This window comes from Leptosomus discolor, chromosome Z, assembly GCF_034619465.1.
Source record: "Leptosomus discolor isolate bLepDis1 chromosome Z, bLepDis1.hap2, whole genome shotgun sequence".
Taxonomy (NCBI): Eukaryota; Metazoa; Chordata; class Aves; order Leptosomiformes; family Leptosomidae; genus Leptosomus; species Leptosomus discolor.
In genome coordinates, this window is record NC_141419.1 from 74356004 (window position 1) to 74380454 (window position 24451).

Below are 24451 nucleotides of genomic sequence, written 5' to 3' on the forward strand. Positions count from 1 at the left end.
TTTCCCTCAAATTCCATTAATAACAGCTTTTATAACCACTGTTCGTGCTGTAGTGTAGTCAGACAACGTGCACTTCAGCTTACAGAAGATGATTATTTGTTCCCTGATTCTAAAACTGCATGCGTTTCCAAAACATGGGAGATTTTGTTTCTTAGCCAGGCATGTGTTGTGTTAGTGTTCTCTTGAAGATCTGCTTACTTCATTTTGTTGTCATTTTGAATTACATGGAAGGCATTCCAGTGCATTTCTCTGGATTATATACTCTTAAGTAATAACCCCTCTGTATAAGGTCACACCTAGAGGCCTGACAGAGGTTCATTCTCTCTTCAATTCCTAGTGTAGTCTCTGCTGTGACAAGCAGACTACAGGCAGATAGGGAATGTATCAAACGCAGCAGTGTGTGCGGAAACCATGTGAGTTCTGTGCTGCGTGCACTTGTCTACACGCGGAAAACAAGGTCCGGTTTCTTGTGAAGTTGAATCTGTGTAGACAAAAGATCCTGGAATGATAAAGGGAAAGTGAAATGAACCTGTAGAGTAAAACTTGACAAAGACTTTTAATTATTGACATCAAGGTTTGTGTTTCAGATGCTTTTGCCTTGCTCTTTATAAGAATTGTGTGTTTTTTTTTTTCTCTGCTTGAATGTATTGGCTGTGGAACAGAATGAATCTACTAAGAGGCTCACAAGAGCAGGTTGGTTCATGTTGTGGGATGTTAAGAGGGACGTAACTCTTGGTTTCAAGGGTTCTAAAATGCTTTTTGCTTGTAATATCTCATTTGACTTTGAACAAGAAGATAACTCTTAAAGGGATCAAGTGTGGAAATGCACACCTTGACAGAGGTTGCAGTAGCATGAGAACCCCAAATACCAGACCTCAGCCTTGCAGGCAAGAATAACATGGGGGTCATAACAGAGGGTTCTAAATCCAAGTACCACATGAATAAGAAGGTCAAAGTGTATATAAAAATAAAAAGTTGCTGTGAAATGAGCTGTGCTGAGCCAGTGGAAAAGTGAGGCTCTAGGACTATCAGATAGTGAGCAAGAAAACCACAATAAAAGAAACTGAGGTTTTAGGTGTGTGTTCTGCTGAGCCTATAATGTAATATGAATTAATCTTATATAAGCTAACGCCCTCTAGTAATAATCTAGTGGATGGTAAATCAGCTTCAGATGGAGAATATGAATAAAGGCCTTAGTAAGTATGAAATCTGAATGTATTTGGAAATGCCAGTGGAACTCTTCTTCATAATGGTTTTATTTTTCTGTCTTGTTTTCCCAAATCTTACAGCTAGTGGCTCAACTTGGAAACTTCCTGATGAGAGAAAAGCTGATTTTTTTTTTTTTTTTTTTTTTTTTTTAGCTGGGTAAAACTGAGGTGTAAAATGCAAACAATTTACTGATATTCCACAGCAGGTTCTAGGCAAGATCTTATGGTTCCAGATCACGGTGCCTTGTGTGATTGATGTCTGGGCATTTGAATTCTGACATTAACCTTCTGCTCTTCTTACTGTTGAAATTAGAACATAATTAGAAAAAATACATTGTGATTGCAAATTTGTTTGTGAATTCTAGAATGGGATTGAGAAAAGATAGGCTTATTTTGTGGTTGTTTTGTGTGAGTTAGGGATTTTCCCTTTTAAAATAATGTGGTGTAGGAAGCTCTTTCCTGAGGAAGGAAGATATTAGTAATTTGTTCTGTTTCTTGGATAATATTGCAAAGAGTGGTGTTTGGTTTCATGCTGTCACTCTCTCCCCATTCTGACCTCTTTCAAGCTTTCTTTTAAAGGTTTTTTTAGGTGAGATAGGTGCGCCAGGTAAGCTGACATCTTTCTTCTCTTAGCATCCAGTTCTAATTAAGTAAACATTTTTTTTCCATAGACGCTAACTGTGATTTTGTATATGACCAGGGTTCAGGATTTTCTATTTTTTATCACCTGTTCCCTTCATTGCTACAATTTTTTTTGTTAAAATCTTGTGTTACATTTCAGTGTGTGTATTGCCTGTTTACCGTAACAACTGCTGCAAGGAAGGTCTTCTGCTCTTACTAAGGAAAAAGTGTTCAGTGGAGAAAAGAGAAAGTGCATAGCAAATGTGGTGCCAACCCTTTTATTTATTTATAGAAGTTGTATAGAAACCTTTACTATTATATGCTTGGTACGTTGAAGTATTGCAGGTCTTGCTGTTTAGACACTGGGCACTGCTGTATTCCTTAGCTCTTAAACTGACTTCAGTTACTTTCTGATGGTTATGTCTGTGTTTTGTACTGAAAACAGTTTCCTTATTTGAAGAGCAAGCTTTCATTCTTGGTGGAGCTTTGCAAGAATTATTTGAGATACGAAAGAAGGTCTTTCTGTAAAGGTCTTTTCAGTGGCTGTTTTGAATTTGTCGAGGTTGCAATGCCTCCTTTTTGAAAAAGAGTTTAGTGAAGAAAAGTGCTTTATAGACAGATGGATTAATGTGTTGCTGATGCAAGATTTCATGGTACAGATTGGTAAAGTGTAGGAAGCCTCAGAAACAGAGAGTCTGCCTTAATGCACAAATGACCCTGTTTTTCATGTTCACATCACAGAGTCATAACAAATAGGGCTGAAAGGAAAGTCGTCTAATTCATCCCAGGCTCAGGGTGAGCTATGGCCAAACTAGCTCTGACCAGACTGGTTCTCTAAAAAACCCCAGCAGATTCTGTAATCTCTTCTGGCAATCTCTTCCCAGGCTTGACTAGCTGTACTCTTCTGCACACTGTTTTTCTAAGTTCTAACCTAAATCTCCTGTTAATCTCTCTTGCTACAGTTTAAGCTCTTCTTTGTCTTACACATAGCAAACAAGGAGAAAAGTCTATTTCTTTGTTGTTTGAAAATTGGTTGTCACGTACTTTTTCAGCTTTCTATAAATTAACAGATGGGTCATTCTGTACAGAACCCCAAAGTTACAACCAGAGTGAGGAGATATTTGTGTGGCAGGTTACAATTCAGAGGTGCTGCTATGTAGCTCCCCTTTATTCTTTTGCCTTATTTACTTCAATAAAACAGGGGTCAGAATCAGCTTATTATATTAATGCAGAACATATTCAGTAGCTTTAGAGGGTAGGCACTCTTCTGTCAAGGATACTTGGAAACCGACTCTTAGACAATAAGCTTCACCAACACTAGCACTTGACTTTCTTGGAGACTAGAAACAACATGTCTATACCTGGATGTTCCTGGAACAGTGGGTGAAACCATGAAGCAGATTTTTTTTTTTTTTTTTTTTTAAATTTTCCTCTCTCTTAAGAGACTTACCAGTTGTGACTCAGAATCTTTTTATAGCAGTCGGGAAGATAACAATTTTTACAGTGACAAGATTCTCTCCCCTGAAGAATAGCATACTTTGAACGAAAAAGCATTGTGAGTGCTTCCGTCATTGGATGGTATTTGGTTAAGAGGGAGCTTGAATCACTATGAAATTAGACTTCAGGCCTTAACTTCTTGTGTTACTTACAGACCAATTAACTTCAGTGCAGCAATTTGCTATGATCTTTTACAAGCAGAACTCATTGTATTTCTGATTTAATAATAAGGAAGTTGCTATTTACTAAACCTGGAAATCTGTTTATAGGGTTGAGTCAATATATGTGATTTTTATGGGATGTAATGCTGTTTATTTCTACAGCTAAAACCTGGTAAATTTGAACAAGTTGTAAGATTAGGTCACATTCTGCTGGCATGCCACTAAAGGCCAATGAGTGGTTCTTAGCACCAGGGCTCTTGTCAATTGATTCAAGACAATCTACACGTTTGGGTTTGTAGTCTAATAGAAGTACTTTCTGTTTGGTTAAGCTTTTAGGAAGAGGCAAAACCTATAGGGCTTTCAGTGAGAGTCTATATTGTGCTTAAATTAGAGAGGGTGAAGTTAATTCACTTGTTATGCTTAAGCATTATTATGGTTATGGTGATTAAACTTCAAATCTAAATGACTGGTGTTCAGATTTTTCTTGTTTGATGTAAAACAAACTGAATGGTTAATTGCCTTGCTGCATTTGAAGAAATAAACAAAGTACAGATTTCAAACCAATTAAGGTGTCCACTTTTCTACTTACTGGTATTTGCAAGTTTCTGTTTAGACTAATCTGCAGTCTAGAAAGTTTCTGTTCTGTTGCATTTGTTTTCTTCAGAGTTTATCCAAAAGGCACTTGCCTAAGTAGTTTCTCATAGCTTTTGGAAATCCACATTCCAGTTGAAAAAAAATACTAATTTGTTTATATTAGTCTAGGTACATAATTCATAATGAATTCTGTATCTTGTCTATTGTTTTATGGTTGTGTAATAGCTGAAGTGTAATGTCTATTTTAAATTTTCAGATGCCTTCAGTAACCATAGAATGTGCACCGAGAAACAGATATCACAATCAGAATGCCAATAAGTATTGTGAAAACATGGATCTTTCCAAGAGACTAATTTTTTTTTGCAGAACAAGTATCTGCATATTTTGAAGTATAAGTTGAGTTAGATCGCCTTCAAAATGCCAAGTTATGCTTGGCTTCAGCTTTCAGTAATGGTGTGGTGTTCTTTAATAAACTTGAGGGGTAGCAATTGAAAACATTGTCAGATAAACTGGTGGGTTAGATAAACCTGCAAATGCAATGAGTACTTTAGTACGTGTGAAACAGATAGCTCTGGGATACTTACAAGTTATGCATCTTTTTCTTGATCTTATTGGAAACTGTGAAGTTGATGTCATGCAGGTTCTGACTGTGACAGGAAATTTTCAGCTACAAATCCATGGGTATATGCAAATATAACTGGTTTTCTAATGAAAAATACTGTATTAATTTTAGAGGTCATTCTACAGATGTTACTTGATCTTCAGACAATTCTTGCCATCTTTCATAACTTAATGTTAACATAAGATCAGATTACAAAATTGTTCTCAGTTTTCTAGGTTTTCTCTTAATTTGTAGTTTAATGATGTGGTCCTACTTACCAACTGCATTTGAATTAGAAGTTTAAAAATCTGTTAGAGGTTAAGTAATTTTTCTTGGAGGACAGTTACGTGATTTTTGGTGCTGTCACTATGAAAACGATAAAGCTAAGCTATGTCAAATCCAGTTCAGTATGTTTAAGAGGCAAGAGACTGTGCAGCTGGTTTTAGAATCTCCTGACTTTGAAATGCCTGTATACAGTCTCTAAGCAGCAGTTCCAAACTTTTTTATGTGATAGAATTAATGTTTGAGTGCTGCATTTTGCAGGAAAGTTAATGTTCATTCCCTTGATAAACAGATCCAAACAAACAACCAGAAGTGGAATGAAGTTCAAGAGCAAAGAGAAGAACGAGCAAGTTGTTTAGGGAGAAGAAAAAATACTTCTTCCCCCTCACAGTGGAAGTGTGGAGTGAACACTCAGGATAGTGTAAAAGCAAACTGAGAAAAATCAAAACCACATAAATGAATACTAATTTCTAAATGATACATTTCTGTTGGCATTTTTTTGAGCAACATTTGTAAGTAATTTGGTTTTGGGCTGGTTCCTGCACCATAGAATTAAACCAGAGATAGATTGTATTGTTTTGTATTTATTATTATTTATTATATATATCATTATAATCTCTAATTTTGAATGGCGTCTTTGTTTAAAATAAAGCCCAAGTATGCAAGTGTCAGCTGCTTTTGTGTGCTGTCACACAAGATGATAATCTAATAATTTGAGCAGATGGCTATATGCAACTTTTGTCTTAAGAAGCACCTCTTAGTAAACGTGAAAGAAAACATTATACTTGTAGAACTTAGCATCATAGACGTGGTTTTTTTCAGAAAGTCTGAAAGCAGAATGCATACTTCAGAATGGTGTTTTTTTAAAGAAATGCGTTTTACAGTGATCATGACACTGAGATACTTTAAAGAAACATTCTCTGTGTGGTGAGGGCTTAACAGTGGTGATTTAGTATTTTTGAGGATTGGTTTGGCTTGGTGTGGTTTTTTTTGGAACTGGTAGGGTTTTTTTCTCCCCTCTGCCCTGGTACATAAGGGTTGTTTTGGTCTTCTCTTACAGAAATATAGTGTATGAGTTGTACTTCAAATCTTATTTCTTGTGGTGAAATGTAGGATTATTCTTCTACTTGGTCAGCCAACAATACTAATAAATGAAATTAAAAGTAATTACATATGGGGCCAGAGAAGTCCTGTGCTAGTTTGTATCTGACGAATGTCTGTATCTGGAGTACCTTCTGTGCTGTAAAAATGTTTCAGACTCATTTTGGCTCCTTAGCCAGGGTTTTCAGAATGTGTTGTGAAATGGGAGTGGTCAGCTTTAATAGTTTATGTTGTCAAGTTTCAGGAAAGATGAGTAAATCTGCATTACTGCTGGTTAATTTCTCTGCTGATTAATTTATTTCATTGCTGGCTGTTGTCATCTGTTCTCACTCTGTGTGGATGAGGGAGTTCCACTTCTGCTTTTTGTCTCCTACTCTGCTTTGGCTGGAGTCTCTATTTCATCTTTGGCAGGAGCCCAACTGCACTTGCTATCGAAATGTGTGTGCAAAGGGGAAGCATGTATTTTCGTTGAAGACTAACTTGAGTACTTAAGTTCGCTTCAGGTTCTAAAAAACCTAATACCTAGTTGTGAGAGACCATGCATGTGTATATTGGAACATCCTCGTAAGGTAGCATGAGAGGGTGTGCTATCCTTGCATAACTTGCTTGAAGATGAGGAGCATCTGAATGTAAGCCATAACTTCTTGAGGTAGCCTGGAACTTCAAGTAGGTGTCCAAAGTGTAAGCAAACTTCAGTCATATTTCAGTGCAGTGCTGCTGTAATTAAGCCAGAAAAGGGTCCTTAGGTGGTCTCTGTGCCCATTCCTACCTCTTTCAAAAGTGATGAGTCTTTGGAACATGTGGAAAGCCATAGAAAAACACTTGTGCAGAACTATCACTTGACTAACATAGCCTTCTTTGGCAAAACTTGGTTTTGGCTCAGTCAAAATATTTTGATGAAGGTACATAGACCTATAAACAATAACTTGACTATTTTTTTCTGTAGTTTAACATCCCCCTTGTATTTCTTTGTTTAAAGCTTGAAACTGCCTGCTTCATGAGGAAACGATAAGGATGGCTTTATTTTTGTTGGGGAAATGCAGATTGAAGGTTCTGAGTTGCCACACATGTGAATTGGAGGATATCAGTACCGGGGCCCTCCCTCTTTTAGCAAAAGCCTTTTTAGAACTTTACACAAAGGGGTCCACAAAACATGAACGAAACTTTTTTTCCTAAATGGCTAAACAGGATGTAGATATAAATAATAATTCAATACAAACTTATTTTGGTGGAGCTTTCTCACACACAGCTTCTTGTATGTTGAGAAATGTAGTTTCCTTTTAGAAATAGTTCTTTCATTAGTTTCTGGACAGTGCTTAAGGTGAATTCATACCATTTAGAAAAAAAAAAAAATTAAAACCTCTTGTTCCAAGGTGATGTAATTTCTTTATGTTGACAGTAATGTGTATTATTTTTTTTTTTTAATTTGGTGGTTTTAAATGCATTGTCTTAATCAAAAATTGTAAAGATTTTTCTTAACTCTTTGCAAAATATTCAGAATGGTTGAGCAAGAAGGTGATCAAATACTGGAGTAGAGACTCCTTGTCCATACCATGTTAAGAAAACAACTGTATAGATTCTGCCTTTTTAGAGCATCCCTGTTCTGCAAGTGAACACAAGTATACCGAACATCGTCCCCACAAAATTGCATGTCCGTCTATTGCAACAAATACCACTTTATCACTTTAAAACTATTTATTTTTGTTTTGTTTAAATATGCCTGCTCAGTAGCTTTTCTGTGGTCTGCTCGTGTAGTCAGTCTCTCTTGCTGACATGCACATTCTACATAGCAACAGGGAAATACTTTTTGAAGCTACCATAGGCAGAGATTTAAGGGTAGTGACAGAATGTGAAACCACTTCTAATTCTGTCTATATATTGACTCTTTGTTTAATCTTTATCTTGGAGAGACTGTCCTACCTTGAGGGCAAATCATGGTTGATGTAATCTGAAGGAAATAGTAAAACCTGAGATTGGCTGTCATAGGGTAGTTGAGAAATACCTGTGTACGAAGGCAGGAAAGCAATGCTTTCTGTCAATCTTGTTGATATTATGTTATTAGCTCTTGTTCAGGCAGGCTAGTTTTGGATCACTGGGGTGTCTTCAGAATTAAAACACAGTGAATTTGGGCTTGGTTGTGTTTGTTTGTTTTGTCAGCAGCATAGTTTGTATCAAGCTGTTTCTCACTTTGAGCGGTGTTACCACACAACAGTCTTTGTATATTTTTTTTTGTTTTGTGTTCTCCTGTAAGCTTTATATTCTCTTATTCTGTGAAGTTAACTAGTTTTTCTCTGAAATGTTTCTTTTTCCGCGCATTTGCCTTTCCCTGTTAAATCTGAGATTATTCTCACAGCGATACCACGCTTGGCTAACCATACAGGTTTCCTAATTTCCTGTCTAATTCCTTCTCCCATGGACCATCTTGTCTCAGCAGAAGTGGCTTCTCCATCTAGTCAGGACTAGTTTATGACACCTACATCTTTCATATGAATATCTGAATTGTTGAGGGAATCACCTTTTCTGCCAGTGCTGGTAAGGACTTTGTGCTTTGTCTTCTACACTTGCTTTGCTTGGTGTTAGGGATTTATGGATTTATTTTGCTTGGTGTTAGGGATTTATGGATTTATTTTGCATGTTCAAGGCTCAGCTTCTGCTTCACTCAGTCTCTTCCTTTAATGACATAATATATTTTCGCCCTCTAATTCTTAAACTGTGTCTAAATGGAAGGTCTCTTGTGATACTCAAGCTAAGCTGTTTTGTCTGTGGATCAAAATTATTCTGCTTACTGCCCCTCTATTGTGTATGTATAGGGCACGGTTCTGAGACCCAAGAGGTATGTGCATGCAATGTGCACTCCTCCTTTCTTTACCTTTTCTGAGATGGTTTCTTTTTGTTTTAATTATTACAGATTCAATGCTTACTGCCTCAAGTGCAGGATCTTAGCAGCAATTTCTATGAAGATTCCTTCTGTTCTCTCCCCCCACCCCCTTTTTTTTTTTCTTTCTTTTTAATGGTTATCCTTTTAGCCAATTGCTTATCTAAGCCTGAGTTGTGAGGCTCTGTCTTCTGTAAGCTACTGACTGCTAAAAGTTCTCTGTGGCTGTTTAGTTATTATTGTTGGAGGTTTTTCTACCACATTTCCTGACTGAGAAAGAAGTTATTCCCCAACCTGGTGTTGGTAAGCTCAGAACATTGGCAATTTCTCCTTTTTATTTTCTGGAGTAATGTTGGTTTTCTGGCTTTGGAATTTTATATTGGCAATCTTTAATCTACTGTGGGGAGCTGGGAGATGAATTGTAGCTGATGATAGGTGGAGGGAGTGGGAAAGCAGCACACAGTGAATATTTAAGATTGTTCAAGATAGCCATCTCAGATCTTTGTATGGGTATCTGCTCTTACGGAAAGTGAAAATTAGTGATCAACAGTGATCCTAGCTAGTCCTGTGTTCCCACTGAAAGTGGGAAGAGTCAGCACAATGCCTAATCTTGAGTTTACCAGCTGTTTTCTACCTTAACTTACGCTGAATATGTCTCATTCCTCCCTCTGAAGTTTCTGTAAGCCCTTATTCACAGCTTTTCAGATGAGCACTGTTCAGTTTTGTTCAATCTATAGTGAGTAAAAATTTTCCATATATTAAGGGCTGTGGTTCTCAGAAGCTGATAACATGTATCCTCAGAGAAATTTTCCATGAAATCTGGTAAGGATTGTAGCTTTCTATTTAAAAAAAAAAAAAAAAAAAGGGAGGGGGGCAGAGATTTGTGTTTCAGGATTTGGGAAGATGTGGGATTTGGAGAAGACGTTTATTGTGCTGAGCAATCGGTTAGTTTTACGGTAGCCTTTTCTGAAGCATTGGGAGGAATGTAGAGAGTGGTGGACAGTAGTCTCGATGTTTTTAGATGCTTGCCTGATCTTTGGTTCACATGACTGGAGTCGACTGGTAGATCTGAGATCAAGAAGGTGTTTTTTTTCTGAGGTCAGACTGTCCAGGGTGTGTTGCTTCTTTCATTTACAGTATGTTGGGAGGTAGTTTGCCCACTGGGCAGTGTATTTCACCTGCTCCACGCCTTAAATGTGGAGCTTGGTGTTGATAATACCCTCATACTGCCAATTCTCAGTTTGTGGCATTTGAGCAATTCTCCTGATGGCTAAAGTAATTAAGTGTAATTGAAGTCCTGAGGGTCTGTTTTATAGTAATATTTGAATAAAATTAGTGGCGTACAAGTTAACGCATTGAATACTCTGGTGATCATTTCCATCTTTTAGCTATGGCATAATTGCACTTTGGAAAATTAGTACCAGAAGCAGGGACGATACTTGTTGTAAGCAAATTACTCAGCTGAACATGATCGATTTTTCTGCCTGAGCTCCAGTCATTATTTTGGCTAATGCTTGTACATTATTAATTTGACTGTTTCGTACCATGTATTGTTAAATTGCTGTCTGCTTCAGTTGTCTTGCTGCTTACTGTGTTCTGCACGACTGGTCACAAAAACCACATCCTACAGAGCTATTCCATGAAGACTGCATGCTTCTATACTACATAGATGTTGACTGATGACACTCTACAGTTGCAAAGCAGCCTTTGCTTATTAAAACTCAGGAGAAATTGCCACTCACAGTGTGTGTGGTTTCGCCTAAAATTACTGAGAAAAATCCTGCTAAGTTTGGGACAGTGATTATAAACCATTGATTTCCTATGTGAGAAATGCTCTTGATCGCCCTCTTTGTTCCAGGAGTGTGAATTTGGATACTGGTAGACTGTGTGGTCCTTCTCTGCCCTCAGTTTTCAAGTGGACAGCTTGAAAATGTGGACAGCTATTAAATGTTTGGTTAGTTTCTTTTTCCTAATGTCTCCAAGTCTTTTTCCAGAAATTCATGGAAAATTTAAAAGAAGCAAAGATTACCTGTTCTTCTTAAACTTATACTGGTGTTTCTCAAAAAAATTCACAGTCTTGTTTTTTTGTATATGTCTGTCTTCAAATAGTCCTCTCCATTCCCCAGCGCTGTCTAGCAACAGCTTACAATTCCAATGGTTAGTTAGCTTATCTTTAACTGCTAGTAGCTGCTTATTTCTTCCAGGTCAGGAGAGTGAGAAACAGCTGCAATTTCTGGATGTAGGTGTAAACATTCACCTTGTCCTGAAGTGGCTGAGCCGTTGCCAGCAAAAGGTAGATAATTGTTCCCTGGATAATATTTCAGTAGCTATTGTGAATTATGTATGTTTTAAATCTTGTTTGATAGTGTTGAATCTGTTGACTGACAGACTCTGGGCATAAAAATTAGTATTAAAATGCTACTTTGTCTTTCATCAGATACTAAATGAGTAGGTACACGGAAGTTGAACAGACTGTGGCATAAGTTAAGATATCAGTATACTATTTGAAAGCTGTAATTCAGTACAGGAACTGGGCTCTTGTAGATGACATTGAATTGAGTGTTATAAAAACATGGTCTGACATAGTCTTGGTATGTAAACCAATTTAGTTGTAAATCAATTTAGTTGTCTAAACTCTACACAAAGAGATTTCCTAGATACCAGTTCAATGCAGAAAGTTAATGAAACCCAGAGATTGGCCATGTTGCAATTAAAAAGAGAACAGATTAGCTAGGTTCTAAAGGAGAAATCTGTACCCACTCAGAAATTAAATGCTTTATGTTTTATGAATTTGAAACAAATGACCAGTGCAGCATGAATGCATCTGAATGAAATAACTACATGTGAAGGCCAGAACCTAAGGGTTGTGTGTGTATGTCTGTATGTGTAACTCAGCAAAATATTTCAAGGATGTTAGCTTGACATGCAAACTGAGAAGTGACAAAGCTGTGACAGTTCAGGAAAGTGGACTGCTGTCACTGGGTAAAGCTTACTAGCTTTTTCTTTTCTTTAGCAAAAAGCAAACATGGATGCCAAAAATGTGGTAGTGATGCAGTTATATCAATAACTGTTGTTCTTTTACCTAAAGCATGACAGAGGTCTTTTCCCGTCTCTCCTCTAAAAATGCTATGGAAATAAAATACCTTCAGCTCTCTTTAAAAACAAAAAACCTGACAATTTTTAAATCTCTCTGATTATCTGATTTCAGATGCCACTGCAGAATTTGGGACTCTTTTCTTAGAATAGTGACGTTAAAGAGGAAAACAAGTAATTTTTATAGAGGCAATAAATCAGATACTCCTTGTTTATCTTTTTCAAAAACTAGGGAGACATTACATTCAGATTTTCTTTTTCCTTTTAATAAATGTTGTATGTTTTTTCCATTGTATGTAGTGAAACATTATGCTACAAGATAGTTCTAGAATTAAGAATTTAATAGTGTTTGAAGGATTAAACATTTGTATGGGTATTTAAATCATATTGCACTGATCAGCAAACATTTTTAGAGAAGACATTAAACCTCAGGTTTTCACAATATAACCTACAAACAGTATGTCATGGTCCTATACGTGTATACTTCAACTCTCCTTTGTACATTTCCTCTTAGCAGCCACCATCAGGTATAGAAACTTATACGGGAATTGGAATCAGTTTTTGAGAAGTTGCAGTCTATGTATACTTACTCTGCCCTGTTTAGCATTTTCTACTCTCTTCCAAAGGTTCTGTCCTAGGAAACAACCCAGGATTAAAAAAAGAAGATAATCTCACCTCCCCTTTGACAGATGAATCTGTTAGTAAACTCAGTCCAGTTTTAACAAATAATCAGCCATCACTTTCTGGTTATGATCCAGTGCAGAGGGTATTGAGTAACTTTTACAGCAGCTTTGTAACTGGCAGAGATTGTGTGTTATGTTCTGGTACTGATGACAAAACTCTCTTCCATGTCAATATGCTGACATCTGGTTTCTTCTTGTTCAGTAACATCTATAGCTATAGTCATATGCACCTTCTATCTGCCTGGAATGGATGGAGAGAGGTATGGCTGCCCAGCTTAGATACTAGAGTATAGTTCGAGTGCTCCCGTATCTGCTTGACTACAGACTCAGCTTAAAATGCTGTCTTTGATAGCTTATGCAGTTGTCTCTGTCCAAGGAAGCAGGTGAGATTCTTCACTTATTCCATTCTGTTGATTGTGATGCCAGTGGCATTCTCCAACAGAAGACCTGTACATCAAACTCTTCCCGACCACTGGAAACTTACCTATGCTGTTTTAGAAACAGGAGTTGTATACAGGAGACGTTAGAACTGTTTGGTGGCAAAGCCAAGCTATCGTAGATTGGGAAATGTACAAGCAAGTTAATCCTGCCTAATTTGCCTTCTGTGTTTCATGTGTGTTTTGGTGTAGTCTTTAATTACTTACATTGCTTTGTTTTCCCTCTTCCTTTCCCCGTAGGACCCATGAGTCATTCATTGCACAGGATGGGTGGTGGTAATTTAATTAACTGCCGTTAACAATTGTGGAGAAAAATAGAGTTAGGTGTTGTTGCCACATGTTCTTTTCTGCTATTTGAACGCTTTTCTGAAGGTAGAATTAGAATACAAAAATGGCCATATTGTGTCAGTTCAAATATGTTTCTTGACCAGCAATGTGTTTATTATAGCCATAAACAAATAGCTGTGTAGGAGTAAGAACGGGAGAAGTGTATGTGCTACTGTTACCTGATATCTTACAAGTTTCCAACTGTTCTAAGTGCAGGTGATTTTGGAGTTAGTTGTGGTTTATGTCTCTAGTAACATCAGTAGATTTTCTTCTCTGAATACGTCCAGTTTCTTTGTGAAGTCAGACAGAATCCACAGCTTCCTTTGGCAATGAGCTGATTGTTCTTCAGGCGAACCACTACATAACAAACCACCTCTTGTCCTTTTGAAGCTATCTCCGATGAGCTTAATTCAATGGCTCTTAATCCTTGTACTGGAAAAGACAGTGTGCAGTTACTTGGTACCATCACCCTCTAGAACCTACTTAAAGCTTTGTAAATTTGTCAGACATCTCCAGAATTTACTTTTCCAGAATGAAAAACCTAAAATTGCTTAGTCTCCTTCTTGAAGGAAAAGCTATTCCATAATTTGATCATCTTTTTTGTCCTTTTAGGAACCTCTTCCAGTTCTGTTACGCTTTTTGAGATAAAGGAAATAAAAACATAGTTAGGTACAAACATGGTTAGATTGAAACATAGATTTATACAATGGCTCAATGATGTTCCTGTCCTTACTTCCATTACTTGATCTGGGTTGTTTTTGAGAACTATCAAGGATGAAACTGCAGTTTTTATGGGACTATCATAACCCAAAATCTCATTCCTGAGTAATGGTCAGCTTAGACTGCATCAGTTTATTAGGACTGCCGTTTTTTTCCCTCCATGTAGATAATTTTATTTGTTGAATGTTACCTGCCATTCTGCAGTCCATTCAGTCTCACAGTGTCCCTCCATGAATCTTCAGTCTGTACTGTCTTGAATAATTGAACGTTGCTCACTGCTTACATTTGCCACAGCAGATCCATCACAGATCCTTGAGAAATTTTGCAAGTGGCCTCCCTCCATTGCAGGATTTGACTGTTTATGCTTATCCTCTGTTTATTGCCACTTAAGCAATTACTTGTCCATGCAAGGCTTTTCTTTTTCTGTCATGACCACTTGGTTTTCCTAAGTGTTTGAAGAATTTTGTAAAAAGCTTTGTGAAAATCCACCTTGACTATGCTTTTATGGGTCTTTCTGTGGGAGTCATGGCTACTATGTCTAGGTACTTCACAAATGCTGAATTTTATTTAATCATGCGTCTGTGAGGTTGTAAAATTTCTTCAGTTATGCAACAAAGCATAGAATAGCTGATGTCTAAACTGTGTAATAACTTCACGTCCAGTTTTAGATGCATACTCATTTTTTTCCTCCAGAACTCATTTGCAGAAGTCCAAATAGACGACATCAGTTGCTCTTCCCTTGTCCATTGATGCTGTAACTCCATCATAAAAGGCCAACAGATTTGTCAGGCGGGATTTTCCCATGGTGAAGCCATGTTGTTTGCCACCAATCAACTCCACATTTTCCATGTGCCATAGCAGAGCAGAGCCTTCAGGAGGATCTGCTCCATGACCTTGCCATGCACAGAGGTGAGACTGACTGGCCTGTAGTTGCCCAGGTCCTCCTTTTTTCCGTTTTTGAAAATGGGGGTGATGTTTCCCCTTTCCCAGTCAGTGGGCACTTCACCAGACTGCCATGACTTCTCAAATCTGATAGAAAGTGGCCTAGCAACTTGGTCTGCTAGTTCTCTCAGGACCTGTGGATGGATCTCACCAGGTCCCATGAACTTGTACACCTTCAGGTTCTTTAGATAGTCATGAACCTGATCTTCGCTTACAGTGGGAGCATCTTCCTTCTCCCAGTCCCCACCTTCAGCTTCTGCAACTTGGACAGTGTGGCTAGAGCCCTTGCTGGTAAAGACTGAGGCAAAGACGTCATTGAGAACCTCATCCTTCTCCATATCCCTTGTAACCAGTTCTCCTGTTTCCTTCCGGAGAGGGCCCACAGCTTCCCTAGTCTTCCTTTTATCACTGACGTACCTATAAAAGTTTTTCTTGTTACCCTTGATGTCCTTGGACATATTTAATTCTATCTGGGCTTCAGCTTTCTTTACGTGATCTCTGGCTGCTCGGACAACTTCTTTGTATTCTTCCCAGTCTACCTGTCCTTTCTTCCGCTTTCTGTAAATTCTCTTTTTGTCTTGAAGTGTGTCCAGGAGTTCCTTGTTCATCCACACAGGCCTCCTGGCATTCTTGCCTGCCTTCCTCTTTTCTGGAATGTATTGCTCCTGGACTCTGAGGAGGTGGTCCTTGAATATGGACCAGCTTTCTTGGGCCTCTCTCCCCCTCAGGGCTTCATCCCATTCTACTCCACTAAGCAGATCCCTGCAGAGGTCAAAGTCTGCTCTCTTGAAGTCCAGGGTAGTGAGCTTGCTGCACACTCTCTTTGCTGTGCACTCTCCTGGTTGCTCTGAGGATCTTGAATTCTAACATTTCATGGTCACTGCAGCCAAGGCTTCCCTTGACCTCTGTGTTAGCCACCAGCCCCTCCTTGCTGGTGAGAACAAGGTCCAGCATGGCGCCCCTTCTCATTGGTTCCTCTGCCACCTGGAGAAGGAAATTGTCGTCAAGGACAAGGAACCTCCTGGATTGCTGGTGCCCTGCTGTGCCTTCCTTCGAACAGATGTCCAGGTGATTGAAGTCCCCGATGAGGACCAGGGCTTGTGAACATGAAGCTGCTCCTATCTGTCTATAGAGGTCCTCATCCACTCGGTCATCCTGGTCAGGTGGCCTGTAGCAGACCCCCACTATGATGTCATCTTCCTCTGCCTTTCCTCTAACCCTGACCCGTAAGCTCTCAATCATCTCCTCATCCATCCCCAGGCCAAGCTCCCTGGACTCCAGCTGGTCCTTGACATAAAGGGCAACACCCCCTCCTTGACTCCCCTGCCTGTCTTTCCTAAAGAGCCTATACCCATCTATTCCTACACTCCAGTCATAGGGGCTATCCCAGCATGTCTCAGTGATGCCTGTAACATCATAGCCTTGTAGACGTGCACACATCTATAACTCCTCTTTGTTCCCCATGCTTCGTACATTTGCATAGAGGCATTTAAGTGGGGCCCCCATTGAAGCCAGCTTACCGCTAGAATGCTTACTGGCTGGAATTCATTATCCTGCACTTCATGTATTCTCTCTCTGGCCTGTGATCCATATCCGGGGCCAGGGCACCTATTTCTAGCACTGGCCTTGAAATGGGATGGATTGAGTATCCCCTGCCCCTGCAAATCTAGTTTAAAGCCCTCCTTACTAGATTGGCTAGCCTTTGTCCAAGGTGTTTTCCCCCTTCTCTGAGAGATGTACCCCATCAGCCCCCAGGAGACCAGGTTTCTCAAAGGGAGACCCATGGTCCAAGTAGCCAAAGCCCTGGCTGTGGCACCACTCCTTCAGCCATTCATTGATTTTCCTGATTGTTGGCTCTTTCAGGCCCCTTGTCTTTTGACTGGGATGGTTGATGAAAAGATTACCTGGGCCCCTGAGTCCTTCACTGCCTCTCCTAGGGCTCTGTAATCCCTTTTGATGCTCTTAAGGTTGCTTCTGGCTGCATCACTGGTGCCCACATTAAAAAAGCAGAACTGATAGTACTGCATGGGATGTACCAGGTTTGGTAGTCTCTCTGTGACATCCTTAATCCTAGCCCCCGGTAAGCAGCAAACCTCTCTAGACAGTGGGTTGGGTAGGCAAATGGATGCCTCAGTACCCCTCAAAAGAGAGTCTCCCACTACTATTACCCATCACTTTTTCTTGGTTGTACTTGTAATTCGGCGAGCTGATCTAGCCGCCTTCCCCAACTCTAAGGCATTGTCTATTTCAGCCTTTTTTCCTCTTTTCATTCTGCAGAGCCATGAAGTGGTTCTGCAGGAGCACCTCAGGCTTTGAGGGAGGCTTCTTCCTCCTCCTGGATCTTACCTGCACAAGTTCCCATTCCACAGCATTGTTGCCTTCCCCCCTTTTTTGGGTGGGCCAGTGGAAGAGTTTTTGGCTCTTTGGCCAGAGGTTGTGGTTTTGGGTGTGGCAGTGGAAGAACTTCTGGCTCTTTTGGCCAGAGGCTGTGGGTTCACTGCTGCGTTCCCCTGGATGCAGCTATCTATCTCCTTTTCTGCTTCCCTGGTGTTACACAGACTCGTGACCATCTCTGGCAGCTCAGCCACCTGCTGCACGAGGTCCTCCACCTGAGCACACCTTTTGAGACAGGTTTGTTACCCATCCCTTCCCCAGGAGGAAGGTCTAGGCACTATTTGCATTTGTGTGCAAATGTTGGTGCTGTGTAACTGATTTGTGCTCTTGTATTTTGAACTACACATAACCGTCTTCTGAGAGAATTTAAAAAATATACTGTTGAAATTTCTGGAGAACAGAAAGTAAAATAGAATGTATAACAGCAAAGAGCATGGAAGACTCATTTTCACACTTTTATTGTAGTGGAAAAGCTGGGCTTGGAAAGAAGTGGGTTATACATGTGGATTTTTATTCATATCCGGAGTAGAACTAAATTTGATCACTGTGTCCTGACATCCTGAAATGAGGTCTTATGGTCCCCAACATTTGTTGGTAGTCAACACATGCTGGGGTGTGCCCTAAAGGTTACGGTAGCCAAGCCAGTCAGAAGGTTTCTGCCTGATGCAATCTTGCAGCTGCAGGAGAGCAATAAATTAAGACTGAACATAAAGTGTATAATTGTCAGTAGATAATAAAATACAGTAGATAGTTGTTTGATCTACTGCTTCTGTGCTGCTGGAGGAAGGAGGCACAGAGTGAGGGAAAGGGAATGGCTAGAAGGAAGGAAGAAGGGAAATGGAGATTTCCTTCAACCAGTGGCTGTCCTCTCGTGCTTCTTTTCATCTTGGCATTTCCCCAGGGGCAATCTAAAGTTATAGTTATTAACACTGTAAAGTACGTTAAGACTTGTACTGTTCCAGTAGCACCATATGTAAAGCTGGTTTACCACATGCACAGATGGAGTTATTAATTGGTGTATTTAGAGTACCTGAAAACTTACTGTAACCAGCAAAGAAAACAAAAAAGGAAGCAAAATAGAATAAGGGAAGGGAAAAATAGATAAGTAGATCTAGAGAGAATAATAGATCTAGAGACCATACACTGATTTTCAGGAATGATCAAGTACATGCATGTACATATTTGCATATTTGTACAAATACATATTTTTTAATCATCCCCACCCCCCACCCCCCCCCTGCCCCAGTTGCTTGCATATCTGGAACAATTTTTCCAGTGGCAAAAGAGAACCTTCTACAGAGAGTGGCTTTTAGGATCTTTTCATATAGGCCACAAAGCTTGACAGTACAACAGGAAAAAGAGGGAAGTGGGTAGACTTGGTGCAACTATGGAAGACAACAGCCTTTCTGCTGGGTCTTAACATGTTGACTTCTTGCCATGTTTTTATGTGTAGTTATTAATTTAGCTGAGCAGAATTTTAAATTCATGTGTAGATAGAGTCTGTCTGTCCATGAAGTGAAGAACAGGAAGGTCAAATGCTAAATGTTATGTCTCATTTCCTCCCCTAGTAGTTCTCTTTTTCCCAGTAACATCTGTTTTTGCCCAGGCTGTGATGGTGTAGGTTAGGTACTGTACCTTACTGTTGATGGATCTCAAGATGATGATTTGCAAGTGGGGCTGATCAGTTACTATTACTCTACTTCTGGATGTTGGGACACTTCAGAGTCTTGAGGTCAATAACTAGATGAGATGGTGATTTTTCCAAACATTGGGAATCTGTATGTAATTTTCTAGTGTGGGTTGGGAAGATAATGCCCAGTAACTGGTAAACCTAAAAAAAGCTTCTTTTAGTTATCAGTAATTAAATTGGTTGTGTGATAGTCATTCTTTGTGAGCCTTCCTCAAACTGTTGAGGATTTGTCTGTTATTGAAATGCCAGGTTGGGCTTTTCAAAGTTACCCTTCAGGTTGGTATTTATGCAGTCCCTTCCACTTGTTCTTTAAAATATGAGCCTACAGTAACTTATAGCCATCTCAAAAACTATTAACTGTTTCTTGCATCCCTTTGACTGCTGTAGAGCATGCTTATTAGCTGACTGCGCTCTCTGAACCTTCCCTCCCTCCTGAGGAGACTGGAGGATTGATGAACTGTTTCTTCTGCCACTTCTCATCCAAAGAACTTCTTACATGCTTATACAAGAATCAAGTCCTCTGTTACTGAAGTTCAGTAATCCCTGGCTTGAGGACTATATGCAGCAGACCTTTTTAAAAGCAAACATCAAGGTTCCGCTAATGAGCTGGGTGGTTTGAGGAAACTCTCACATGTCCTGCGTTGTTTTTTAAGAGTTGTGATCTACCTCTTGCTGCTGCATGGGCAATTATGTTTGCTAACACAGGCTCTGTTATCACTCTGCATGCCAGCAGCACATCTGCTTCCTGTTTTGTCTGATATAGGTGAGTGCAGTTCTTCTCATTTATACTCCGCCTGTGGTAAGTTCTGTGTTCTATGGAACTAATTTTTTTTACTTTTTTTTTTTTTGCATGTATTTAAAAGAATGAGTTAAGTTTTAGGTCCAAAAAAACTGTATGTTTTGTGTCCAGTATTGATTTTCTTGAATTTGTGGTTTATACTGACTGCAGGTGGAGCAGCACTGAGCCCTGGCACATGTAACTTTTTTTTTTGTTGCTAATGTATCACCTGCTTGAAGTGTATTGCACTTCTTGTTGCACTTCTGATGAGCATATATAACAGGCAGTGTGAGGGTACTTGGGAAGTCCCCACCTCCCCAGTCTCCAAAAGAGTGGAAGATACTATGCAGGCTTGTAGATCCAAATTAGTAGGTTTTTCAAATGCCATTGTGTTTTTCTTCCACGACAGTGGCTTTGGAAAGATGCTGTCAGGTTACAGATTGGATTTGTTGTAGGATTCTGGTCACCTGTTAAATTAACAGGTAAGATTAATGTAAATGAAAGGTTAAAGAGCTCACTAGACTTTCAGTTTTGCATTGAAGCTTGACAGCACTTGAGATAGTGTCATGTCACAGTTAAGGCTGGAGGAAATCTTGGGGGTCTCTATTCTGACTTCCTGCTCAAAGCAGAGTCAGTGAGGAGGTTGGACCACGTGGCTCATGGCCTTATGCAGTCCGTCTTGAAAAACCTCCAGGAACATAGACCGCACAGCTCTTCTGGGCCACCCGCACCGCTGCTGCACTGTCCCCTTGGGGAGAAAGATTTCTCTTTATCTCCAGTCTGAACTTGTCTTGTTTCAGCTTGTGCCCATTGTCTCTCATCCAGCCACCATCACAGAGCCTGGCTCTGTCTTGTCAGTGACCTGCCTGTAGGCAGGAGAAGGCTGCTCTTAGGTGCCCCAAAGCCCTCCCTTCTTCAGGCTGAAGCAGTACCGTCCCTCAGAGTCCCCTCACCAGGCAGGTGCTCCAGCCCCTGAGCATCCTGGTGGGCCTCTACTGGGCTCGCATAAGTTTGGTAACGTCTCTCCTGGACTGGGAAGCCCAAACCAGAGGATGCAGGTCTATGATGTGCAGAGTCCAGGGGGATCCTCACATCTCTCCATCTCCTGGCTGTGACCATGCTACTATAGTGCTGGTTGCTGCTGGCCTTCACTGCTGTCAGCATTGGGGTGGCTGCTGTGCAGCTTGCTGGCCCCCAGGGCCCCAAGGACTTTTCTGCAGAGCTGCTGCCCAGGCAAGCAGTGTCTAGCCTGGACTGCTGCCCGGGGCTCTGACTTGCAAGCGGCAGAGCTTGGCATTTCTCTGTGCTGAACTTCACAAAGCCCCGTTCCTCCACTCTGCCCAGGTCCCTCTGGATGGCAGTCCTGCTTTCCAGCACATCAGCTGTTCCCCCCAGTTTGGTGTGATCTGCAAACTTGACAAGAGTGACTCCTCCCAGGTCACTGATAAAATTGTTAAGCAGGACAGGTCACAGGTTGGGACCCTGTAGTTCTCCACTTTGTTACTGCGGTCCAGGTAGAGTATGAGCCATTAACTTCTACCTCTAAGCCAATCATCCAACCAGTTTTTACCCATCTAAGTTGTCTGCCTAAGCAGACTGTAATGTTTTTCCTCTTGTTAGAAGTCTTGCTCTGACTTTCCCAAGGACCAAAATTAGACTGATCAGCCTGTAGTTCCCTGGACAGTTCTGGCTTTTTTTGAAGATGGCATGTCCTTGGCATTTTTCCACTTGTTTGGGACCTTCCTTGTCTTGGTCATAATTGAGATCAGCCAGCACCATCTCTGGGTGCAGCCCTTCTGTGGGTCACAGTCTCTCACGTAACCCCCTGACTCTGTTCTCCCACACTGCTGGAAATGCCCCTCATGGACAGTCTCTGTGCAATCTTTTTTGGCACAGTAGTGAGGACAGCAGTTTTTCTGAAAGGGAAAAGGATTAAGTGTCTTAAATTTGAATGCAGCAGAAGAAGCTAAAGCCAGCAAAGAGGCAAACTTCAAGTAAGGTCTTCTAAAACATCAACATTTTTGGTTTATTTTCTGACCACTTCTTATATTCCCTCAATGTTATTATAATCTTTAATGTAAAGAATGTACCTAAACATGACTAAAGTGTGTAGCTGGTTCAGGTACTTTCGATACCTCATTGCTGGGTTTAAATAAGTGAAAGCCAAGGTAGTTATTGGATCATTCAGACTTCTTTCACTTCTTGGGAATAAATCTTTGTGTCTTTACTTTTGCTGTTTTCTGATAAAGACAGGTAAGAAATGGCCCAGGTAAGAATTTTTAGAAGGTATTAGTAAAACTTGCCCACTCTCTTTCTGTGTTAAGAGTGTGAAGTGCATCCTCTGGTTTATATAGGATATAGGTCTGTAAGGTTGTCTTGGATTCCGCTAGGTTAAACTGATTTTCTGTAGCTGATTTTAGAATTCCCTGTGTTACGGATGTGGCTTTGAGTTACGGACCTGTTTTGTTAGGAAGAGCTAGGAGACAAAAGCGTTAGAAAATTACTTAAGACCTTGTTTAGCAAACCGTTATTTTGCAGATTAAAAAGTTGTATGCTGACAAACGCACTCACCAGCAAAGGTAGAGAGGGAATTCTGCAGATGAGTCTCCTTAAGCAGCCTTTGCCTAAATACCAGCTCTCTGTCTTCCAGAAAGTCAGTCACGTTTTGGTAGAGGGCCACTGAGACTGCAGTTCACAAACCTTACCAATTTAATGTATTTTCCGGGAGGCTTTTTAAAGTCTGTTACAAAAACCACCACCGCCCCCCCGCCCAAAACCAAAGGATTTTCCTTTTGAACCTACATGCCTGTGGTGTGTGCTGCTCCTCGCCCCGGTCTCATACCAAACCCGCCTCCTTCCAGTATCCTGTGAATACCCAGTTTGATGTGTTCTTTGGGACGCTCCACCTGGGCCTTGCCAGCCAGCTTCGGCGGGGCACGGACGGGTCCGAGAGACGGAGCAGACGGACAGCCGTGCCTTCAGAGCGGAGGGGGCACGCGCGCGCCGGCGGCCGCCTCCATCGTCCCCCGCCGTTACGGCGAAGGGCCCGAGGCGCCCCGTGCTGCGGACGGCAGGGCTGCGCGGGCGGCGCCGCAGGCCCTACCGCCGGGCCGGGCCGGGCAGCGCCACGGGCCGCTCTGCCGGCGGCGGCGGCCGCGGCCGCGGCGCGGGGGGGCGCCGTGCCGTTCCCGCAGCGCCCCGCGGGGGGGCGCCGGTCGTCTGCGCGGGGTGGCGGGAGGGGCTGGAGGGGGAGCCCCAGCCCGGCGGGAGGGCGCGGAGGGGCGGGGCGCTGTCCTGCGGCTCGTCCGTGCCGTTCGCCGTGTTAACTCGGCTCAGTGTCTTACAGTACCACACGGCTGCTTTTTACCTGTGGGTAAACGTGGGTTTCGGTGTCCGCAGCCCGGGTGCAGCTACGCTGCTGCTGGCAAATGTGCAGAGGTGCGGTTCGAGGGGGATGCGCGTTTCAGCGAAGACCGGGCATGCCACCGTGGTTACGGGAGCGCTGCTCGCAGACGGGCTTAATGTGGAGCTGTAGTTGAATACATGGAGCCCTCGTTCCTACTGGGGATGAACAGAGTTTAGATCACTGCCAGTGGGGAGGGTGTGACAAAGGAGTTCTAATGTGAGGAGAAGGGTGAGAGGAGACTGGGGAAAGTTTAGGAAGGTGAATTCTGATGCTGGGGGCGGGGGGGGGGGGGTGTGTGAAGAAAGCTGCTTTTGTTTGTTTGGGGTTTTTTTCACCACTGTTTTTGCTAGTGTTGTCATGCCTTCAGTACAGTACAGGGCAGCCTGATAGCCACGGGACTTGTCAGCATCTAGAGAATTCCTGGGAGACTCTGTGGTCTGAGGTGTAGGATGCTGGAGGGAACAAGGAATAAAGCTTGGAAGCAAATGCACCTGTCAGTTAAGGAGAACAGGGATGTCCAGAAACTCTGTGTAAGAGCACAGAGAGCGTGTGAGGCTGAGAGTAGCTCACTGGTGGCGGTCAGCACTGCAGAAAGTGAGAGTTAGCTTGGAGTGTTCGCTTGGGGCATGTGAAATGGTTCGGTGTAGTGCCTCAGGGAAACTAGACACTTTCTGTGCAGTGGAAGTTTTGAGTGTGTGGGTGCGGCAGCCTGACGTCTGAGAGACATGGTGGTAGGAAGAAATTAACAGTGCGTTAGCATCATGGCAGAGGGAATCTAGGAACATAAAGGCAACCTTTCTACCTGTGGCCCACAACATTTCTAGGCTTTTGTCCTGTGGGAAGCCAACAGAGAACCACCTTCTGCAGTGCTGCTGCTCTGCAGGGAGGGTGACAATACACAGCAGTCTTCCTCCTTGGCTAAACCGGGGAGGAAGGAGGATGCTAGGGAGGGTCTGCAGTTGTGTCTAGCAGGCCTGTATCATCAGTCATCAAGGCACAAATTTTGTGAGGGATATATGCCAAATTTTGTGCTCAGATGTC

General features: G+C 41.5%; 1 protein-coding gene across 2 annotated transcripts in view; it reads left to right on the plus strand.

The window, feature by feature from the left end:
• ARL15 (ARF like GTPase 15) overlaps nucleotides 1-24451 on the plus strand; it is a 209997-nt gene that overhangs the window by 8235 nt on the left and 177311 nt on the right. The window contains exons 2-3 of one of the 2 annotated variants that reach the window (XM_086479832.1): nucleotides 5257-5314; nucleotides 10685-10689. The exons of the other annotated variant lie outside the window; for it this stretch is intronic. Of the exons in view, the coding sequence (XP_086335958.1) occupies nucleotides 5257-5314; nucleotides 10685-10689 (63 nt within the window). The remainder of the gene's footprint in view (nucleotides 1-5256; nucleotides 5315-10684; nucleotides 10690-24451) is intronic. 2 annotated transcript variants of the gene reach the window in all.